This window comes from Equus przewalskii, chromosome 21, assembly GCF_037783145.1.
Source record: "Equus przewalskii isolate Varuska chromosome 21, EquPr2, whole genome shotgun sequence".
Classification (NCBI taxonomy): Eukaryota; Metazoa; Chordata; class Mammalia; order Perissodactyla; family Equidae; genus Equus; species Equus przewalskii.
The window spans coordinates 49,568,656-49,588,704 of NC_091851.1; the positions used below are offsets into that span (position 1 = coordinate 49,568,656).

The 20,049-nt window shown below is 61.8% G+C and overlaps 1 protein-coding gene and 2 long non-coding RNA genes across 19 annotated transcripts; 1 reads left to right on the top strand and 2 right to left on the bottom strand.

The window, feature by feature from the left end:
* Positions 1-265: 265 nt before the first annotated feature.
* On the bottom strand, positions 266-5,937 carry LOC103558338 (uncharacterized). The gene is made up of 3 exons (XR_546682.2): positions 5,808-5,937; positions 728-846; positions 266-392 (listed from the first exon to the last, which is right to left on the bottom strand). It is a non-coding gene; the product is annotated as an uncharacterized lncRNA (long non-coding RNA).
* LOC139078124 (uncharacterized) lies at positions 3,311-6,779 on the top strand. Its single transcript, XR_011530913.1, has 2 exons — positions 3,311-3,414; positions 4,842-6,779. It is a non-coding gene; the product is annotated as an uncharacterized lncRNA (long non-coding RNA).
* Positions 6,685-19,887, bottom strand: UCKL1 (uridine-cytidine kinase 1 like 1). 17 transcript variants are annotated; one of them, XR_011530909.1, is made up of 16 exons: positions 19,708-19,887; positions 13,165-13,352; positions 12,809-12,915; positions 12,539-12,724; positions 12,369-12,440; positions 10,845-11,034; positions 10,682-10,743; positions 10,118-10,134; positions 8,494-8,904; positions 7,994-8,066; positions 7,801-7,894; positions 7,657-7,719; positions 7,461-7,583; positions 7,249-7,356; positions 7,004-7,160; positions 6,685-6,919 (listed from the first exon to the last, which is right to left on the bottom strand). XR_011530909.1 is itself a non-coding variant. In XM_070588698.1 (16 exons), exons 1-16 carry the CDS (start codon positions 19,821-19,823, stop codon positions 6,840-6,842), a joined length of 2,058 nt encoding a protein of 685 aa, XP_070444799.1. In that variant the 5' UTR covers positions 19,824-19,887; the 3' UTR covers positions 6,685-6,839. The 17 variants fall into 17 exon arrangements, 16 of the variants coding, with proteins under 16 accessions (XP_070444799.1, XP_070444798.1, XP_070444803.1 ...); XM_070588698.1 differs by having other exon boundaries at positions 7,968-8,066; positions 12,539-12,709; XM_070588697.1 differs by having other exon boundaries at positions 7,968-8,066.
* Positions 19,888-20,049: the final 162 nt, after the last annotated feature.

Sequence of the window (20,049 nt, forward strand, 5' to 3'; positions counted from 1 at the left end):
GTATCTAGAATTTGAGGGGATGGCTGGGTGTGGCGCCTGAGCACACTTAAGTGGCCATCCCTTGCCAGTGTCAGCTTCTCCAGGGCAGGGTGCCAGAGCTCCCAAGGGCACAAGTGTCTCAGCCATCTCTGGGTGCCCTCCCGTCACGCTCACCTAACCCACAGGTGAGCATCCCCGTGTGACATCGAGGTGGTGACTGGAAACCTTTCCCACCCCTGGAACATTAAAGCGCGTTGTATAAGCAGCAGACACAGTCAGGGACAAAGCTGCGTTCTGCTAGGTCTCTGTTCTGAGCCCTGGTCGGCCCTGGGAGGGCCCACGGGGAAGAGCAGCGCCAGGCAGTACCATCTGCAGGATCCTACAGGCGGCACCTTTTGGTAGATTCTGTTTCCCTGGAAAACGGGATAATGTTTCAAGCTAGGTGAGGGGAGGCAGTTGACACTGAAATATACATACACGTCGTTTTTAAAAACTAAATGCTGGGGCCGGCCCTGTGGCCGAGTGGTTAAGTTCGCGTGCTCCCCTGCAGGCGGCCCAGTGTTTCGTTGGTTGAATCCTGGGCACGGACATGGTACTGCTCATCAAGCCACGCTGAGGTGGCGTCCCACATGCCACAACTAGAAGGACCCACAACAAGGAACATACAACTATGTACTGGGGGGCTTTGGGGAGAAAAGGGAAAAAATTAAATCTTTAAAAAAAAAAACAAAAAACTAAATGCAAATACCTGGAAAGCAGTTGTCCATGCGCTGGTTCTGCCCTTTACTGGCCCTGACTGCACACCTCGGGGCTGGTGGGAGGGTCAGGGTTTCCACATGGTCTGTGTCTCGTGTGTCCGAGTGTGGCCTGGAATAAAGGTAACTGTTGTGCAATAAACGTCCCACTGCAGGTGCTCCAGGCGTGCGTCATCCTTCCCGATCCCTGCAGAGTCCTGTCGGGAGCGTCTCACCGAGGGGGTAGCTGACCCAGGGCCCCCGAGTCCCCTGGGGGCCGGGACCTCACTCCCACCTGCCTGGTCTGTGTGTGGACAAGTGCCCCCCGGGTTTGGTTTATTTCTCCGTTTTTGAAACACCACGTCTGGAGTCCCCTCCTCCCAACCTGGTGACCATCACTCACTCCTCCCACCTCAGCCTCTGGGAACCTCCATGCCGCCCCACAGACAGCGGCACCACCTTCCATCCTGTCGCCCGTTAGTGACCGTCCAGCTGGATGAGCAGGGCTGCAGCTGTTGCACAGCATGGCCGCACAAGGTAGGGAGGGGGTGATAAGACAGGGCCCCCCGTGCAGGCTGGCCAGCCCCTCACGACCTCTGTGGCAGTGACCTCACTGTGGTCGGGGCAGTGGCTGGGCCTATGCTCTGTGCTGACCCTCAGGCAGCTCCGTCCATGTCCACCTCTGGTCCTGGCCATTCTGGGGTAGGCTTCCCAGTGTTGTCCGCCTGCCTGCCCCGCCCAGGGCATCAGTGTGCAGTGCACAGGATCCTCATGGCTGGACACGACTGTCCCATCTTCCCGGTGAGGTCCATCCTCTTGCCTGGCCCTCTAGCAGTCAGTTGCCAGGTGGGTTTGAGATTCTCCTCCCCTTGCCATCCTTGAAGGCAGAGGGAGAGGAGCAGGGACCAGCCTGGGCCCAGACAGGCCCCACTCCCCGGACACGGTGCCGGCCATAGCCTGGGGCGTCCGTCGCGCAGACTCAGCCCACTCTGTGCCTGTTTCCTCACCCTGAGAGAATTGTGCAGGCTTTGGCTCTCTGCCCCAGGGAGTGTGTCCCTGGGAGTCTGTCTGTCTGGCCACGTGTGTCCTGCACACATGGAGGCGGGTGGGCTCCTGACCCAGGAGCCCCAGTGGGGTTGTGGGCAGCAACTTCCTCCAGAGAAACCAGGCCTGGGCCACAGATGCCACCTGCCACCGCCTTTCAGTTAATATCCCTCTCACACCTGTGTCTGCAGGTGGGGTGCTGGACCTTCGTTGTGTGCCTTTGGTCTTAGCTCAGTGCAAGGGAGAAATATTTTGCTTTAAAAAAGCAGCATAAAAATACCAATATTAATGTAACAAACATCTTGAAACAAACCACTCGGACACAAGAAATAGGAAGCAGCTTGATTCACATTTTCCGTAAAAGGAAAAATGACAGCAAAGGGGGCCAGCCCCATGGCCGAGTGGTTAAGTTCATGCACTCCGCTTTGGTGGCCCAAGGTTTCACCGGTTCGGATCTTGGGCGCAGACATGGCACCACTCATGAGGCCATGCTGAGGTGGCATCCTACATGCCACAACTAGAAGGACCCACAACTAAAAATACAAAACTACATAGTGGGGGGATTTGGGGAGAAAAAGCGGAAAAAAAAGTGAGAGTGAGAGCAAAAACGCATTTGTACCTCTCTTTGCAGCCCAGTGGCCACTAGCACTTCAGTCCATTTCTGTCCGTGGTTTTAAACTCTCAGCATCTTAAATCACGTATGGCTGATTTCTAAAACTTCACATAAATTGTACTACACTGTATTGAATCAATATCAGTGTCATTCACTGTAGGGGTTTTTTTTGATCAATCCATGTCGCTACATCTGGGTCTAGTTGCGGTATCGTAGGGGCTGTACAGCTGCATCACATGAATTAACACAAACAGCTGACGGTAGTCGTCCCTGCTGGGCGGCGCTGCCCTGCTCCCTGCCGCCCCCCGACTGCCGCGCCCCGCCGGCGCTGTCCCCGCCTTCAGCCCTCGTGTCCTCAGCCATTCTTCCCTACTGTTTAGTCGTCTGGATTATCTTTTTTTAAACATTATTTATTTTTAAAGATTTTATTTTTCTTTTTTCTTCCAAAGCTCCCCGATACATAGTTGTGTATTTTTAGTTGTGGGTCCTTCTAGTTGTGGCATGTGGGACGCCGCCTCAGCATGGCCTGACAGCGGTGCCATGTCGGCGCCCAGGATTCCAACCGGTGAAACCCTGGGGCTCCGAAGGGGAGCGCGCGAATTTAACCACTCGGCCACGAGGTCGGCCCCTGGATTATCTTAATTAGGTAGAATTCACGCTGATTATTTTCAGTATTTTCTATATGGGATTCTTAGAAATGTGAAGTAACACCAATCCTTAATGATAGACGTTCAGGGCGGTGGGCAGCGGGCCCCCCGACTCCTGGTCTACGGGCCGAAGGGCGTTCCGGGAAGATTCTGAAGGCCCGCGCAGTCCCGGGACGCGGGGCTCCTGGCGGAGGTCGCGGTCGCCGCGTGGGGCAGGGGTCCTCGGCCACGTCCGTCCCGTCCCGCCCCGCCCCCCAGGCGGCCTTGCTGGCGCTCTTCTCCCGCGCCTGCACGAGGGGCGGGGCCTCCGCGGCCGGCCCCCCGCCCTGTGGACCGCGCCGCTGCTCCGCGTCCGGGTGGACCCAGGCGCACAGGCGAGCGCGGGACTGATCCGGCGGTAAGTGGCCCTCGGGGGTGCTCTAGGCCCGGGCCACCAGGAAAGGTCCGTCTGCGCCCCAGGCCCCGCGTCCGCTGCCCGCGCCCGAACCCCCGGAAGCGCCAACCTGCTTCAGTGTTGGAAGCAGTTTGTTCCAGAAGCTGGAGGGGCAATTGGGCAGTGGCGACCGCAGGCGCCGGTCCCCTCGGGGGGTGCAGGGGTCTGGGACCCGGGCGTCAAGGCTTCCTCTTGCTCAGTGACCGCAGCAGCGACTAGAGGAGGGCGCCCCGGGCCGGACCCCGACCCCCGAGCGTGGGCGGCACCAGGGCCCGAGACTTGCCACCCGGCACCCAGGACGCTGGCCGGGTTGGGGACACTCGCATCAGCTCCCCTTGTGCTGCCTGGGCGCGCGGCGAAGAACCTGGGGGGGGGGGGGAGTTGGGGGGAGGGGAGAGCCAGGTCCAGCCCCACCCCCAGCCACGTGAGGCCTGGGCAGGTCCTCGCCCGAAGCTGGAAGCTAGTTGGTGACCAGATGCGCCAAAGGACCCGCGCCCAGAGCTAGGCCCACCCTTCCGCTGGCCGCCCCCCAGATATGTTGCCCTGAAGTCGCCACTGCTCCTAACCCAGTCCTTCCTGGGGCCCCATCCTGTGGTGGTCACAGACGCGGGTCTCCACGAACCGGATGTTGAACTGCCCCATGCTCACCCTTCTAACCAGAGCATAGCTAAGATCCAACGGCTGCCTGCTTCCCTGCCCCTTCGCACCTCTGAGTCCATTGCTCCCTCCGTTCCTGCTCCCTGCCTTCTTCAGCTTGACCTTGAAGGACCTGAGAGTTCCCCCAGCCTCCTGCCACAGGCCTGGCCAGGAACCTGTGCAGGCTGCCCTCTTCCCAGGACTCACCCTGGAGCACTCGAGCTGCATCAGGCCGGAGCCCCAGGAATCCAGGTGCTTTGGGGGATGCTTCCTGACTCCAGGTGGCCCACCTGAGGCACCACACGGTGGAGTCCTCCCCCAGGCCTCACCAGCACTCCAGACCCTCCTACAGGCAACACGTGTGGTGGGCACACACGACCTGCTGACAACCACGTGTGCCTAATGCTGGGTCTGTGCCCCATCCTCTGCAGAGACCCCCTAAGCTCCCTTTCCCTTTGGCAGCCACTGCTGGGGAAGGGGCAGCATCTCATGGGCTGACGAACCTGAGAACGACCCTGGAGACTCACCATTCTCAGGTTGGACAGTCCTGGAGTCACTGCCCAAGGGCGACCGGTGGAGCCCTCAGCAGCTGGTTTCTCCTCAAGGACCCTCACCCTGAGTGTCATAGGAACTTCTGAACAAGTGCAGGGAGGGGCTCCAGGTCTGCATCCTGCCCACCTCTCCCCCTGCCAGGCTCTGAGGGTATCTCTAGGCTGTGGCCCCATCCTCACAGCTCTCCTTGACTTCTCCTCTAGGTGCCTCCTGCACACACACCCTTTAGCCTCTGCTTGGCCCAGAGGAGCCCAGATGCCCAGAAGGCAGCACAAAGGCCACCTGGCTCCCAGCCCCCAAACAGCCCATCAGACGGTTTCCTTGGGATGGACTCACCCACCCCTGAAGAACACCACGGAAGTCTTCTCCCCTAGCTGGAAGCCCCTGATACCCTCAGCAGCTGTGCTGAGTGTTGTTTCCAGGAAAGTCTTAGCTCTTGGATCCTCGTCCTGTGTCTGGGACTGAAAGGCTCCTGGGGGCCGGAGGAATTGCCCTATCCAGCCATTGGCACTGGAAGACCCTTCCCTAGGGCTGTTTGGAAGGTAGCTCACTTCCACCACCCTGCAGGGCCCTGGCAGGAAATGGGCTAAAGAACTGCCCTAACTTGTGACCTCCCTGAGCTGCCTCTGATGAAGGCAGTGCCTCTGGTTCAGGTCTCTGCCTCCAGGCTCTGCCCTAGGCCCCCGCCTCCATGGACCTTCAAGAAGAGGGAGGAATTTATCCTCCCCGACAGGCTGGTGGCTGAGTGGGGTGGGGGCAGCTGTGCCATCTCCTTCCAGCCCTGAGCTGCATTGCGCACACATGCACATGTGTGTGTCTATGGACATGTGCTCACTGTGCTGCTGTGAATAAGACATACATGTGTGTGGCGGTGGTGGCACATGCATGTGCATGTGTGAGGTTGATTTATTCTCAGGAAGCTGGTTAGGTGCTAGCTGGACTCTAAAGGGGCCCTCCCAGGAATGCCCCAGCCCTGCTGGGCTCCTCATTCATGGCCCCATTCCTCATTTGGGGAGAACTGACTGGACAGAATGGCCTCCTCCCAGCCTCACGTCCCTGTCACACCTCCTGAGCAGGGCCAGGCCTGCTGCTGCCTCCAGGTTCCCAGCACAAGGATGAAGGAAGGAATGAATGGGGCCTCTGGAGATATGGGAGAGGGGTCCACTCACCAGGTTGGGGAGAAGCAGCCCCTCCTGCTGACCTCTGGCCCCATGTTGGTCCTCTGCCCCTGTGCATGGCCACCCCTTGGACAAGCCTCCCGCCTTTATCTGCCCGCCTTTGGCCTGGCCCCCACCCAGTGACTTCCTGTCCCCGCCTACAACAAGCTTTTCCATGACATGGCCTTTGTGAGGTGGGGGGAGGCAAGGAGACCAGGGGGCAGGAAAGAGGCGAGAGCCAGGCGTGGAGAGCAGAGGAACCCCCCTGGAGCCCACCCGCGGCAGCCCAGGCACCTGCATCGTGCACCCCTCACCCAGGCAGACCTGCCGGGAAGGGCTGTCTGGAGCAGGAAGAGAAGCCTGTCCTCACCCTCAAGCCAGGAGCAGTGAAGGCAGGGTTGGACTTGGGCTTCTGGCCCTGAGCAGCACAGCTGGCCCATTGAGGCCCTGGCTATCTACCCCTGCAACTGGGGCTCATGCCAGTGGCCAGGACCAGCTCCTTATTCCCTCCTACAGCTGCCCACACAGTTTCCGCTGGGTCTCCTGTTGGTATAAACACGTGGTTGGGGGGGGGGTGTGCAGAGGAGGTGCCTTTTGTGAGACCTAGCGCCCTAGGTCCAGGCCAGGGAGTCACCAAGGGGCCCATCAGGCAGAGCCAGGAGCTGTGACCCCAGCTCTGCCCTCTCCTAACCCTGGCACCAAGTCTGGACTGCAAGGAAAGCCAAGAGCAAGAGCAGGAACCCTCGTCTGCGGGGGGACATCAGGGCCCCTCAGCTCCGCCCCCTCCACGGTGATGTTGCCGCTTGGGGACTGGGACAGCCCTGGGGCCACTCCCTAAGCCCAGATCCCAGGCAGGACAGTGCTGTGCCCCCAGCTAACCAGTCACAGCTTCATTTTCCTAAAGCTTTATTTATTTTACAAAATGTATAGAATAAGTTATATTGGTAACATCTTTTTTAATTAAAATAAGTTAACATCTCTGTACTCGGAAAGCAAGAGCCAAGAGGCAGGCGGGGACTGGTGGGGGTGGCTCAGCCTGCACAGCTAACTCGTGGAAGCCACTTCCTCCTCGTCACTGCCATCAGGGACAGCATCGGTCCCAAAGTAACGGTCACCGAAGTTCCCTAGAGAAAGAAGCAGGCCCTTGTGGTGGGGGTCTCAGGTCTATCTGGCCTGATTCACCACTGACCCGGGCTGGGCAGCCTCACCAATGCCGGGGATGATGCGGAACAGGTCGTTGACACGCTTGTCCACTGCCGTGGTGATGATTCTCACTCGCGGGAAGGCATAGGCCACTGAGTGAACACCCATCTCCGCCATGAGCAGCGACAGCAGGAAGATCTTGTCTTCAGGCACGTCATGGTCCTGCGCCACAGGGCAGGTGAACCCCGTGCCCTCCCCCCCCCCGCCCCCCCCCCGCGCCCTCCAGCCCGCCTGGCTCCGGCCCCCTCACCAGGAGCACGCGCACGGCCATCATAGCAGCAGCGCCTGTGGACACAGTGCAGTCCATCAGGATCACATGGTCGTCACTGATGTCTTTGGGCAGACGCAGGTAGTGCAGCTGCGGGAGGCGCAGGGTCAGGGTGGGCAAAGCCCAGGCCCCAGGCTCCCGCCCCACACTGTCCCCTCCCGCGTGCACCCAGCCCCCAGGCTCCTGCCCCGCACTTCAGGCTCCCCGGTGAGCTGGTTGGTCTGGATCAGGATGGTGCCAATGCGCACATCTTTGCACACGGCCCGCAGCGCTGGCTCCATGGTCTCGCCAGCCCGCAGAATGGACACGCCTGTAATCTGGGGGGAAGGGGGAGTCTTACTGGGCCAGAGCCCCCACATCCACCCCCCAGTCCACAGGCCCAGCGGGTACCTGCTTCCCAGCATAGCACTTGCCCGCGTAGTCCTGCCCTTGTGGGGTCTGCACCACACAGTCCTGTGCACAGAGCCGGGGGTGGGCATGAGCACAAGGAGCCCCCAAGGTCCTGGCACCCACCCCACTCCACCCGCTCCACACCTGGAAGGGCAGGAAGGAGAGCGCGTGCTCAATGAGCAGCCGCATCAGCCTCTTGGAGTAAAAGATGAATTCATCTCGGCTGGTCTCCTTGTCCCTGTGGACCGGTCACCAGTTGGTTTAGCAAAGGGGTGGCCCCACTCAGCCGCCCGCCCCCGGAGGGCCCTCACCTGATGATGGTGTGCATGCCCCGCACCTGCGGCGTGCTCTTGAGGACACTCAGCGTCCGGGGCAGGGGGTGACACTGGTGTGCTGAGGCCAGCGCGGCCCTGGGGACAAGCCGATTGAGGACTCAAGAAGGGATGTCTTCTCCTGGAGCCCCATCCTCCCACTGTGGAGGCTGTGTGGGGGCAGTTGTGGGGACGGCAGGGGGAGGGGCACTGCCTCCCAGTAGCTGATGCGGAAGGAGGGCCCCACCCCCCAGGTCCCCCCTTCACAGCCAAGCAAAGGTTAAAGGACACAGCAGAAGGCAGAGCAGCTGACCATTAGGCAGGAGGCGAGGGGCCGCAGTGTGCATCTCCCTCCCAGTCCAGGTCCCCTTGCTCAGAGGCAACAGAAGGGACCAGGCAGCAGGAGGGCAGCCTCTCACGTGCGGATGTCTCAGCTCCCAGGAGGGGCAGCTGGGCCCCAACCCCAGGACGCCTCTCCCTGGGGTTACAGCTGAGCTTTGGGGCCAAGCCTAGCTCTGACTCATACCCCCATGTGATGTGTGGCCCCCTCAGGAGAGGGTGGCAAGGCTGGCTCAGTGCGGCGGCCCCTGCTGCCCCATGCCTGGGGGGGAAAGAGCAGGGTGGAGGGAAAGGAGCTGAGGGGTCTTGGGGAGGGCCGTGGGAGGGGCCTGGGGAGGGAAAGTAGAAGGGACGGGGCGGCAGGAGGGGGATGGGGGGTGGGGGAGGCGCCTGGGGAGGGACATGGGAGGGGCCCGGGGAGGGAAAGTAGAAGGGACGGGGCCGGCAGGAGGGGGATGGGGGGTGGGGGAGGGGCCTGGGGAGGGAAAGTAGAAGGGACGGGGCCGGCAGGAGGGGCGGGGAGGAGAGGGGAGCGCACAGCACAGCGGCACCACAACCAGAGCGCACTCTGTGCTCACATATCCCAGCGCAGCTTCCTCTGCTCGCCAGGTGAAGAGTAAGTTCAGGGAGGGAACAGGGCAGGAAACCCAAAGGTTTACAAGACGAAAAGAACAAAGAGAAAAAGACCATTTAGCAGGGGAGCACGGGCAGTTCCTGGGGCCACCAGCTGGCCTGAGGAAGAGGGAGGCAGGTGGCCAGTGGCAGGACACCCTTGAGCCTTTGCTTCTGTGGGCATGGCTGGCGGTAGGGCATGAGTGCCAGCACAGTCCACACCCGCCATGCTGCGCCCTGCGGGTCCCCCCACCTGCCCCCCAGCCTCACTTCCTGGGGCTGATGGAGGTGAGCAGCCTCTGGCCACCACTTCCTTGGCTGACCAGAAAAGGGAAAATGTAGCTGGCTGCATTTAGGTGTTTTTTTGAGTTTAAAACCCTGGAAACTTTTTTTGCTCAGAACAAAGGCTTCCAGAGGACCTGACACGGCAAGACCTGCAGGTGCCCTGGGCTGGGTGAGAAGCAAGCAGGGACTGGTGCAAGGGCAGGAAGCTGGAGGCGGCTGGTGACCAGCCCTGGAGGCATTTCCAACACTTTGGTGCTATGAGTGTGACCTGGGGGCTCTGCTGACTTCACAGTAAGGCTGGGCTGAGGGCAGGTCACAGTGTGACTGCTGTGTGGGGTTATATCTCTTCTCACGAATAGGATGAGGATGCAGCCCCTGGCCCATCTGGAGCTCCTCCTGGTTCTCTGTGCCTTGGCTCTAGGACGAGGGTGGGCAGGGGGGCCAGGGGCCAGGGGCCTCACCACCACCTGGGGGAGTCAGACTGGACCCTCTGATCAGGCAGAGGTGCAGATCCAGGTCCTCCGGCTGCTGAGGAACGTGCCTGTGGCCATCGCCCTGGGGGCCTAGCAGTGCTGGCTCAGGATGGCTGTGCCTTCTGGGGTTGGACCCCACAGAACCATCCTCCAGTTGGGGAAGAGCCTCCAGAGAGGCCTGGTCAGCCACGTCAGGGTGCTGTATGACCTTGAGCAAGTCCCTTAACCTCCCTGTGCCTTGGTTTCCTTGTCTGCTGGCAAAGGCAAGCAGAAGCAGCATGGGGGCCGCCACACCAGCCCTTCTGTGCCTGGGGCAGGGCTGCCACAAGGGGTGGGCACAGTGGAGGACCCTCCTGCCTGCCCAGGTGACAGCCCAGACATGGAGCTCCCATGGATGTTGAATATGCCTCTGTCCATGCAGATAGCCGTGGGAAGTCTTACCTGACACTGAGCTCACGCTGCGCGGCAACACAGGGAAACACGGAACGGTGGCGTGTCAGTGCGGGCGGCACCACCTGCCACCCCACCCAGGAAGGGGCACCCACAGCCCCACAGAGGGAGAGGGCCAGTTCTATCTAGCCTCCAACCTGACACCCTCTGGGCTGGGTGCCCCATGATGATGATGAGCAGTGCCTTTGGCCAGCCCAGAGCTTATGATCTCAGGTTAGGATATACGTCCACGTGGGACTCAGTGCCAAAACCCGATGGTCCCCAAAGGGTTGGAAGGGACAGGAGGCCACTCCTCCCTGCAAGGCCCCACTTGGGCCAGGGAGCTCCTCTGTGCCCCACACTCTGTCAGGGAACCCAGCTGTCTCCAGCCAGCACAAAGTGCTGCAGGCTGGGGGGTGAAGGGGCTGACCGAGCAGGCCCAGACACCAGAGGCTGGCACACAGCAGAGGACAGTAACGCGTGGGGACTGCGAGAGCAGGTGGCTGTGGGCAGCGGCAGCAGTGGGACGGGGCGTGGGCCAGGTGGGCTGCAGGGAACCTGGCCTGGCCAGCTCACCTCCTCCAGCTGGCTGTGCACATGCTGCACGATCAGGTCGATCGCCACTGTGTTCCCGCTCCCTGGGGTGGGACAGGCCAGAGGGGGATGCAGGCGGGAGGGTGAGGTGGGCCACCGCACCCCCGTCTGTACCTCCCAATGACAGGCAGGGCTGCAGGCTCACCCCGGGGCACAACGATGTCAGCCACGCGCATGGTGGGCTGGATGTACTGGTCAAAGGCGGGCTTGACAAACTTGTTGTACTGCTTGATAACACCCTCGATGTCTCGGCCTCGCTCACTGATGTCCCGGCGCAGCCGCCGCACGAGGCGGATGTCAGAGTCTGTGTCCACAAAGATCTTCATGTCCAGGAGCTGGGCAGGGAGAGCAAGGCACTGAGTGTGGCCTGGTAAAGAGGGGCTCCAAGGCCCGGCCAGCAGCAGGGCCAGTGTGGGCCACATGGGCACCAGCTTCTGCAGAGGCCTCTGGTCTATGTGCTGAGCCAGTAGTCTGGCTGGTGGTGTCTAGGGGATGTGGGGGGATGCAGGGGCATGTACATGAGTAGAGGTGTGTGTGCGTGGAGGGGTGCAGCGGCATGTGTATATGTGAGGAGATGCAGGGGTGCGGACATATGTGAGGGGTGCAGGGGTGTGTACATGTAGGTGGAGATGCAGGGGCATCTACATAGGTCAGGAAATGCAGGGGCGTGTACATGCGTGGAGGGTGCAGAGGTGTGTACATGCGTGGGGGTGTGCGTGAGGGGTGCAAGGTCATGTCCATGCATTGGGGGGTGCTGTCCGCCAGGGGCTTCAGTCAGAGGGCACTGGGTGGATGCGGGCTGCGGAGATGGAAGGGGTTGGCGCTGTGATCCGTGGGCTCATTCGCAGCTCTCACAAGCACTGGGGCTTGTTCCCTCCCCACCACACCCCACACGACAGTTCTTGGGGTTTGGTGAGTTCAGGGTCTGGCCCCACACTCAGCACATAGCAGGTGGCCCCTGAAGGGGCCATGGGGGCCACTGGGTGACCAGGCGGAGCTCCGCATGGTACAGCGAGGTTCCCTGGGCCTGAGCCCAAACTCCCTGGCCTCAGCACTACCACAGGGAACAAGGACAAGCACATGGCCGGTTGTGAGCACAGGCTCCCTCACAGGCCTCAGCAGGGGCAGGAGAGGGAGCTGCCCTCAGAGTGGCCTGGCGGGAAGGATGAGGCTGCATCATCCTGGAGCAGCTGCCCGGAGCCTCCCAGGGGCCAGGAGTGCCTTGTGCAGATAGTACAGACACGAGAAGCCACCTTCCTCCCAGGCGAGAGTGCTTGCGTGCACTCACATCCACCCCCTCAAGTCACTCAGACCTCGGTGACTGTGTGGACCCCAGAGAATGTCAGAGAAAACACCGACATGAAGGGGACGAGTGAGTGGTGCCCAGGGCTCACACCCACCCCCGGGAGGTGAGCCGTCCTCACCCGCCACCCCTGCCAAAGGTGTCGTGTCCCCCGTGGGAGCGGCAGGCCTGTCTTGTCTGCTCCACCTGATGGCCAGCCCTCACCCAACACCCAGTGACTGCACCACAGGGATGGGGCAGGGCAGGTGAGCAGGCACCACGGGGACAGGGTGAGTGCCTGGGGCCTCCCTGCAGGAGGCGATTTAAGGCGAGTCCCACAGGACAGGCAAGGGTGAGCAGGACCACGTGGCTGGAGCCTGCCCTCACCTCCAGCAGCGTCTTGTCAGCAAAGGCCATGATACCCTCGAAGATGATGACGTTCGCGCCATAGAGCGTCTTCTGCAGAGGCACATGGGGTTGCTCGTGCTGCCTGCATGTCCAGGCAGCCCTGTGGCCCCCTCTGCCGGCCCCACGCAGCCCAAGACCCCCGGGCCTACCCAGTCCTTCTTCCGACTGTGGGTGGTGAAGTCGTAGATGGGCACCTTGACGCTCTTGCCCTGCTTCAGCTTCTTGAGCGTGGAGACGATGAGGTCAAAGTCGAAGGCGTCCGGGTGGTCGAAGTTGAAGTTGTTGTGGGCGGCCTGCTCCTGCTGCTGCTTGGTGAGCACCTGTGGCAGGAGGAGCTGCGGCTGGGTGGGCCCACCTGTCTAGGGGCAGGGGCTCCAGGCCCTCCAGGGACCGCAGCCTGCAGGTGCAGGGCCCCTCACCTTGTAGAAGGAGTCCATGGACAGCAAAACCACCCAGGGCACGTCCAGGGCCTCAATGATCATTCTGGCCACGGTGGTCTTCCCGGAGGCACTGCCCCCTCCCAGGCCTGCAGGGAGGAGTGGAGAGACCCTGAGCAGGAGTGGCGCGTGCCGGCCTCACACTCGGGTCCCAGCGGTGCCCACCACCCGCCACGCTGCCTCAGCCTGCAGGGACAGGACAGCCCTTTCCAAGTAAGACACAACTTCCCTCTCCCCAGGCCTGACATATGACCAAGAAGCCCGAGGCAGCACAGGCCAGAGGAAATGGCGGCCCAAGCGGCCTCAGCCTGCCCCTCCTGCCCGCCAGCCGTGCTCACCAATGGCGAAGGCCTCCTTGGACTGTGTGCCATGTTCATTGTACCAGGGCGGCCGCCCCGCTGTGTAGATGGTCCGCTTGCTGGTGCGCAGGAGAGGCGGCTCAGACTTGCACTGGCTGGTGGTACGCTTCCGGGGCGAGCGCCCGGCGCCCACGGGAGGCAGGAGCCTGTCCAGGGACTCAGCACTGCTGCAGGGGGGAAGGGCATACTTGCCTTAGCCCAGGGCCAGCGCCCCTGCGACCCTGTGTCAGCCCAGTGGGCTGGTCTATGTAGGTCACCCCTCACCCAGGCACATGGATGTGGCCGAGGCAGGTGGGCTCAACCAGGGGCACATGAAACCCTCCTGCAGCCCGTTCATGGGCTTCCTGGTCTCCGACAGCCACTGCCCACACGATGTCAGAGTGACAGCAGCAGGGGGACTGGGGGAGTGCTGTCCCAAGCCATACTCCTCCTTCCATATGGACTGGGTGTCTGCCGGGCTGGGCAGGGCCCCTGTCCCTCCAGGAGACGAGAGGTGGGCATACCAAGGACCATCAAGACCCCATCGAGGACTGTGTCCCTCCTAGGACACTCTGGGCAACTCTCTCACTTTGTAAGTTCTGATCCCTTCCAGCCTGCAGGGCACACAGGGCGAGGGGCTCCCAGAGAGAAGCTACCTCTAGGGGAGCTGAGCAGGGCTGCAGTGTAGACAAACCCAGGAGGGAGGCCCTGGGCTAGGAGATCCATGGGGAAGCCACTGCTTCTAGCCCTCCAGCATCCCACAAACTCCAGGGAGGAGGGCGAGACCCCCAAAGGCAAAAGGTAGAAAACGCAATCTGGGAAAGGCATGGATGCCAGAGGCTTGCTGCTGCCCCAGCTGCATCACTCACACTAAGCTGACTACTGACTTCTCCGTGGGTTTATACTCTCAGGGGGCATGGGCCCAAGGCCTCAAGCTCCAACAGGGAAAGCTTCTGGAGAGGCTCAGTTTGGCTGAATGGCCCAGCCAGGAGGTAACGTCTGCCTGATGCCTGCTCAGAGCCTATGCTGAGAGGCTCAGACGCAGAGCCTACTGTAAAGACGGCCATGGGGACAAGACAAGCTTGGGCAGAAGCATTTCTGGCCACTGCCTAAGAAAGAGACTGGGCTGGCCACAGTGTCACCTTGCAGACCCGCCTGAGGCTCCAAGGCCGGTCATGGCCCACCACAGCTGCTGACTGTCCTGGCAGAGGCCCAGCAGGTGGCAAGGAAGTGTAGGGACCTGGGCAGGGGCAGAGGATGCTGCCTTGCAGGATGCTTCCTGCAGCACTGCCTGTCCACCCACAGTCTGCAGTCCTGCAGTGCTCGGAACACAGGCGGGAAGACCTGAGGACACGGTCAGGATGGCGTCCTTGAAGTACCGGTAGGCGAGAAAGCAAACTGGCCATCGTATGATCCCGTTTATGTAAACCCAGCAAATGACGAATGTCACCTGTGTGTAACTGCGTGTGAGCAAGATGTGTGAGCACAGAAAAAGCTAGAAGTGGATGTGCCAGGATTGCCCTGGGCACCAAGATTTGGAACAGGGACTTCTGCCACATTTCAGTGTTTCATAAGCACATGCCCCTTTGTTATCAAAAACCAAAACAAGTCCTGGTCTGTCTCTGAGGCTCGCTGTCCTGCTGTCTCTGCTACAACCCGCACTACCAGGGCACTGGGAGCTGGGAACCCAGCCTCAGGCACAGGCACCATCAAGGGCTTGCTTGCCCAGGGCTGTGACAAGTGCCTTCCTGCTCTGGGATGGCCTGAGCATGTCCAGCTTGGGAATGCTGATGTTTCTAGCTGTGTGATCCTCCCAGAGCACCCAGTGTTGCTGAGAACTAAGAGGATGGTGTCTGTGTGCACATGTGTGGGGGGTGGGGAGGCAGTGGAAGGAATTAGCTGAGGTCTAACCCGTGACAGACAGGTCACAGCAGCAGCCCTTGAGGGCCCAGAGGATGACGCTGGCACTAGCGTAAGCAGCAAGAAAGCCACCCACGGTATCTGACAGAGGACACACAGTGCCACCCTGGCGGACAGAGAAGACAGGGCTGCAAGCCACTGCAACTCCTCTGTCGTCAGGGCAGCACAAGGAGCAAGCCCGGGGGGATAATTAGCCAGTCTGTGTGCAGTGTCCTCTGCCTCTCTGGAGAAAGCAATTACCCGATGAGCTCTGCTCTAGCGCTGGGTGCTGACGTCTGTGGCGGGCTGAGCGCAAACACAGCAGGGCACCAAGACAACCCGGCAGTGACAGCGAGCACATGGGGACTCAGCTGGGCAGAGATGAGCTGCCCCAGAGGTGCTACTCGTGTTCTCACTCAGCCAAGCAGGAGACAGACGGTGAGCACAAGCCGCAGTGTCTCCAGACCCCAGACGGAGGGCAGTGCTTGCTGCTCCCCTGTACCCACTCATCCACCAACAGTGAACACAAGGCCCCTGGGGCTCACCAACAGGCTGCCCTCCTAGCAGGCAACCTGCACACCTGGAGATGATAGCCGGCCCACACCTGGGAAGAGTGGAGCCGGCCCCGCAGCAACAGGGGAGCCCCCAGTGGCCCTGGAGGCTGCAGTGGGCAGAGAACGAAGTCCAGGCTGGCCCCTTGTCTCTGTGCTTCTACTCAGGGAGGAAACTCTGACACAGAAAAGCTGACCTGCAGAGGAGCAAGGCCTGTCATCTGGAGGAGTGTGCCCTTGTGCACCAGTGCTGAGCACACTCATGCAGCACTAGGGCTGCCAGCAGGACTGCGCGGGACAGCCAGGGCTGGCGTGCCCTGCTTCTCACTTCTGTCTGGTGGCCTGACATCTCCAGTGGGAGCCTTCGGGTCCCTATTTTTAACTGTCCCTCATCCTACGGAGGCAATGAAATCACCACCACAGACCCATGGACGACTTCTGAGGCTTGTGCTGCCGACACCTTCTCAGGGAGGAACGCCCTCACGAGGGGAAGAGCCAAAAGTAGGCCACGGATGACTCTGCCAGAAACCCGCCCACCTCGGGCTTGTGCTGGGCCCAAACGGCGGTGGGTGGGTCTGCAGCCAAGCCCAGCTGCAGTGCCTTCTCCAAAGCCCTGTCTCTCCGGAAGCCAGGGACAAAGCTGCACTGTGCCCTCAGAGCAAGCTTCACCCCACTTTCCAACGGGAGGAACTCAGAGATGAGAAAGTCACACAAAAGACCTCGTTTCTCTGTTCACAGACGGACAGGGTGCTTCTGGCTACAGTGATAAAAGGTAGTTTCAACCCAAAGGATTAAGAGCCACAACGGACACAGACCAGCTTGTGACCTACAACCTCAAGCAAAACCAGCACTTGCAGGTGGCGGGCGCTGCCTGGCCCCTCCAGAGCACCTGCCCAGCCTGTTTGTTTCCTGACATCCATGAGACACACCGCACAGGCAGGCGTCCCCACCACAGCTGCGGGAGACAACACGCCTGCCACTCACCTGCCTTCCGCTCCGAGGGCCCAGCACCCTGAGATCCTGATGCCAGGGTAAGCTGGGGGGCTGCTCATGGCTGGGACACAGGGGCACCAGGATGGCGGTGGATCCCAGGTGCGTGCAGGGGCATCACCACACTGTCTCTTAGACCCACGGTGGCCTCCCAGGTCAGCTCAGGAGCCACCTGAACTGCCCCTCCATGAGTGGGTGGCACAGCAGGTGAGGAGTGGGGGTGGGGCCCCCCAGGAGCCCCGTGCAGCAGGAACAGCACTCCCTGCCCGCCTCAGAAGCCCAGGCCACAGGCATAAGAGGATCACCCAATTAGGGGCTGTGTGCTCAGCTGATATTAATAGCACTGACCTGCTGGAGACAACAGCCTTGCGAGGCCCGGGCAGACCTCAGGCCAGCCCTTGGGCGTGAGCTGCCCCTCCTGCACGCAGGCTGGCACACTGCCAGCCCAGGGCTTGCTAAGGACCACAGCACACCCCTCCCAGAACACAGTAGAAAAAGCTCCAGACCCCTGGCCTGCCAAGTCAGCCCCCCACCCTCCCAAACAGGACAGGGAAATTTGAGGTGTCTCTGGGCCAAGCCGAGCTGAATGTCAGTGCTGAGCTGGGCATCCCACTCCTGGCCCCAAAAAGCCTCCTAGAGGCATAAACAAACCTGACACTCTACCCTCCTGTGGCATCCCAGAATAACTGCCCCCGCCCCTCCACGGGTAGGCTCCAGCACGCTCCCCAAGGCCACGCAGTGCTCAGCATTCAGCCAGGGACACAGCTACCCTCCAGCCTGGCGGCAGGAGTAAGAGCAGGTTCCGCCCCACTCCCAGCAGGAGTGGGTCATATCTTTCCTCAAGCCTGGAAAGGGATTTGTGTCCACAGGTCCCCAGCCATTCATCGCGTGTAGCACCTTTCCTCCTGACCTGGCTTCCAACATCGAGACAGCCAGAAGGGGTTCAGGGAAGAAAAATTTCCACATAGGGTTCACACACCTGAAGGGGGCCCACTCTCTGGAGCTGTCTCAGGGGCAGCCTCTCCTGGCTGCCCAGGGAGCATAGGTGTCTGCCCCTGCTCCAGAGGCACCCAGAGGCAGGACTGACCTACTTGTCTTTGCCCACAGGAGCTTCTTCCTCCTGACCCCCTGCCTGGGAAGATGGGCAGGGACCAGCCCACACTCTGGGAGGCTGGAGCTGTCCTGGGCAGGGCTGCAGCATTGGGGCATGCAGTTCCAGGTCCTCCACTGGAGCCTGACACCCCATCCAGGTTTAGGGAAGTTTGCCAAGTGACTGAGTAAAATAAGGCCAGGAGAAGGGAGGGAGGAGCTGGTCTACTGGGGTCTGGCCCCAGGGGTCCCAGACTGGCTCAGAGACAGAGGTATAAGGGCAACTTTCTCTGAGAAGATGGAGAACTGGGGGGCTGAAACAGGCTCCAAGGACTTGCACTGCCCCCACCCCTCTCCCTGGAAACCCCGGGCAGGACTCCTCCTTCCCACTGCTTTGGGTGGGGCCAGCAACCCCTCTCCACCTAGAATGCACAGCAGACTGAGGGGCGTGTTGTTACCAGAAGGTGTTCATTCGTCCACCAGCATGCCCAGGGCCAAGGGAGTCTGAGGTCCCTTCCTCTCAGGGCTGACTCTCTAGGGGGCAAGCAGACAAGAAACAACAGCAAGGTGTACAGCCCACACAGATGTGGCCACAATGATGTGGAAGGAGAAGCTGGTCAGGGAGAGCCTTGGCACAGAGGCACCTGCATATGCCCCTGGATACCAACTAGAGCCAGCTGTTGGGCCGTGGCGGGGCGGGGACTTCAGGGCATGAGCTTGAGGAACAGCGCAGGGGGGACCCTCAGGGAGCAAGCATCAGGGAATAATGTGCAAGAGGTTTCCCAGTGAAGCCCAGGGGCAGTGCCAGGGCAGATCCTATGAGCCTCTGGAGAAGAGTGCTGTGGTCTGCACTTACTGCCCCCTGGTCCCGGAGGATGGGATGACTGCTGCCTCCCCGAGCACTGTGGGGTGCCCGTGCCCACCACGGGGTCTGTGCAAGGGGCAGGGCCTGGAAGGTAGCTGCCACCAATCTGTGTCTTCAGAGGACTTTTCTCAAGAGCTTATCTAGCCTTGTCCTCTCTGGTCTTGGGCTAAATCAAAGATACTTTGGAACCAGCAGGTGTCACAGACTCAGTCCTATTAGACTCTTACTCCATGCTAGCCTCCTAGTCACTGCCTGCTGGGAGGGTGTGAGCCTGGAAGGACACAAGACGCTCCTTCAGAGCCAGGGCAGCCTCTTCCTGCCCGGCAGCTCCTGGAGAACAGATGCCACTGCAAGGCACCCCTCACCCCAGTTCCTCTCCCTGCTAATTAAGCGGCTCCACTGACAGCACCCTGGCCGTTGTGGAAGAGCCCAGGTGCACAGCATTTCTGCCGCAGAGACCCGTGCGAAGAGGTGCCCAGGCTGGTCTCTAGCGCCGGGGCCTGCGGCCATCGCTGAGCCTTCCCCAGGGGACATTCAGACCCGGAAGTGAGGAGCCAGTCCTCAAATGCAGGGAGCCGGCCCTGAGCACTGCTGGCCACCGCCCCCTGGCGGCCCTGGCCCCAGCGGGACCGAGCAGGAGCCCATCTCCTCATGGCCATTTCGGTCTCTTCACCCCGGGTGACAAAACGGCCCCTCCCCCGCCGCGCCCGCACAACTTCCCCTCCGGCAAAGGCCGGTCGGAGCCTCGAGGGTACCCACACCGGGCGGGGCCGTCAGAAGGCACCACGCACCACCCCGCCCCAGAATCACGGCCCCCGGCTTCTCGGGCTGGACGGGGCGGGGCGGGGCGAGGCTGTCCGCGCGGATTCCGGGACCAACAGCCCACCTCGCAGCGTCAGGCGGGCACACGCGCAGGACAGGTGCCCGGGGCCCGTGCACGCGGGGCAGAAGCCGGGGCCGGCCCTGGGGTGCAGGGCCCGCTCGCTCGGCCGCCCGGCTCGGCGCCCGAGCTTCCCGCTCCCGGCCGAGCGGGGTGCGGGCCCAGGCCCCGGGGACCCTAGGCGGCTGGGCCCCGCGGTGCAGCCCTGCCCGTCGCGGCCCCGGCGCACGAGGCCCCCTCCCCGCAAACGGAAGGGCGGCCGCGCCTACCGGTCCTCGCACGCGGTGCCGCTCTTCTCCGCCGGCCGGTCCGGCCCGTCTCCGGCCGCGAGGGGCGGCGGCGGCGGCGGCGAGCGGGGAGCGGCGGAGGCCGGGGGCGCCGCCATGGAGCTCGGAGGCCGCTCCGCGGGCCGCCGGGAGCTGTGGTCCGGGCCGCGCGGGCCGCCGGGAGCTGTGGTTCGGGGCCCCGCCCGCCGGAGCGCCCGGCGGACTACAAGTCCCACAAGGCCGTGCGGCCGTGCGCGCGGGCCTCGCAGCCCGGCAGCACCCTGCCCGCGCGGGCGTCGTCCGCGGGAAGGGCCGAACCCCGCGCTCCCCTACAAATTCAGCCTC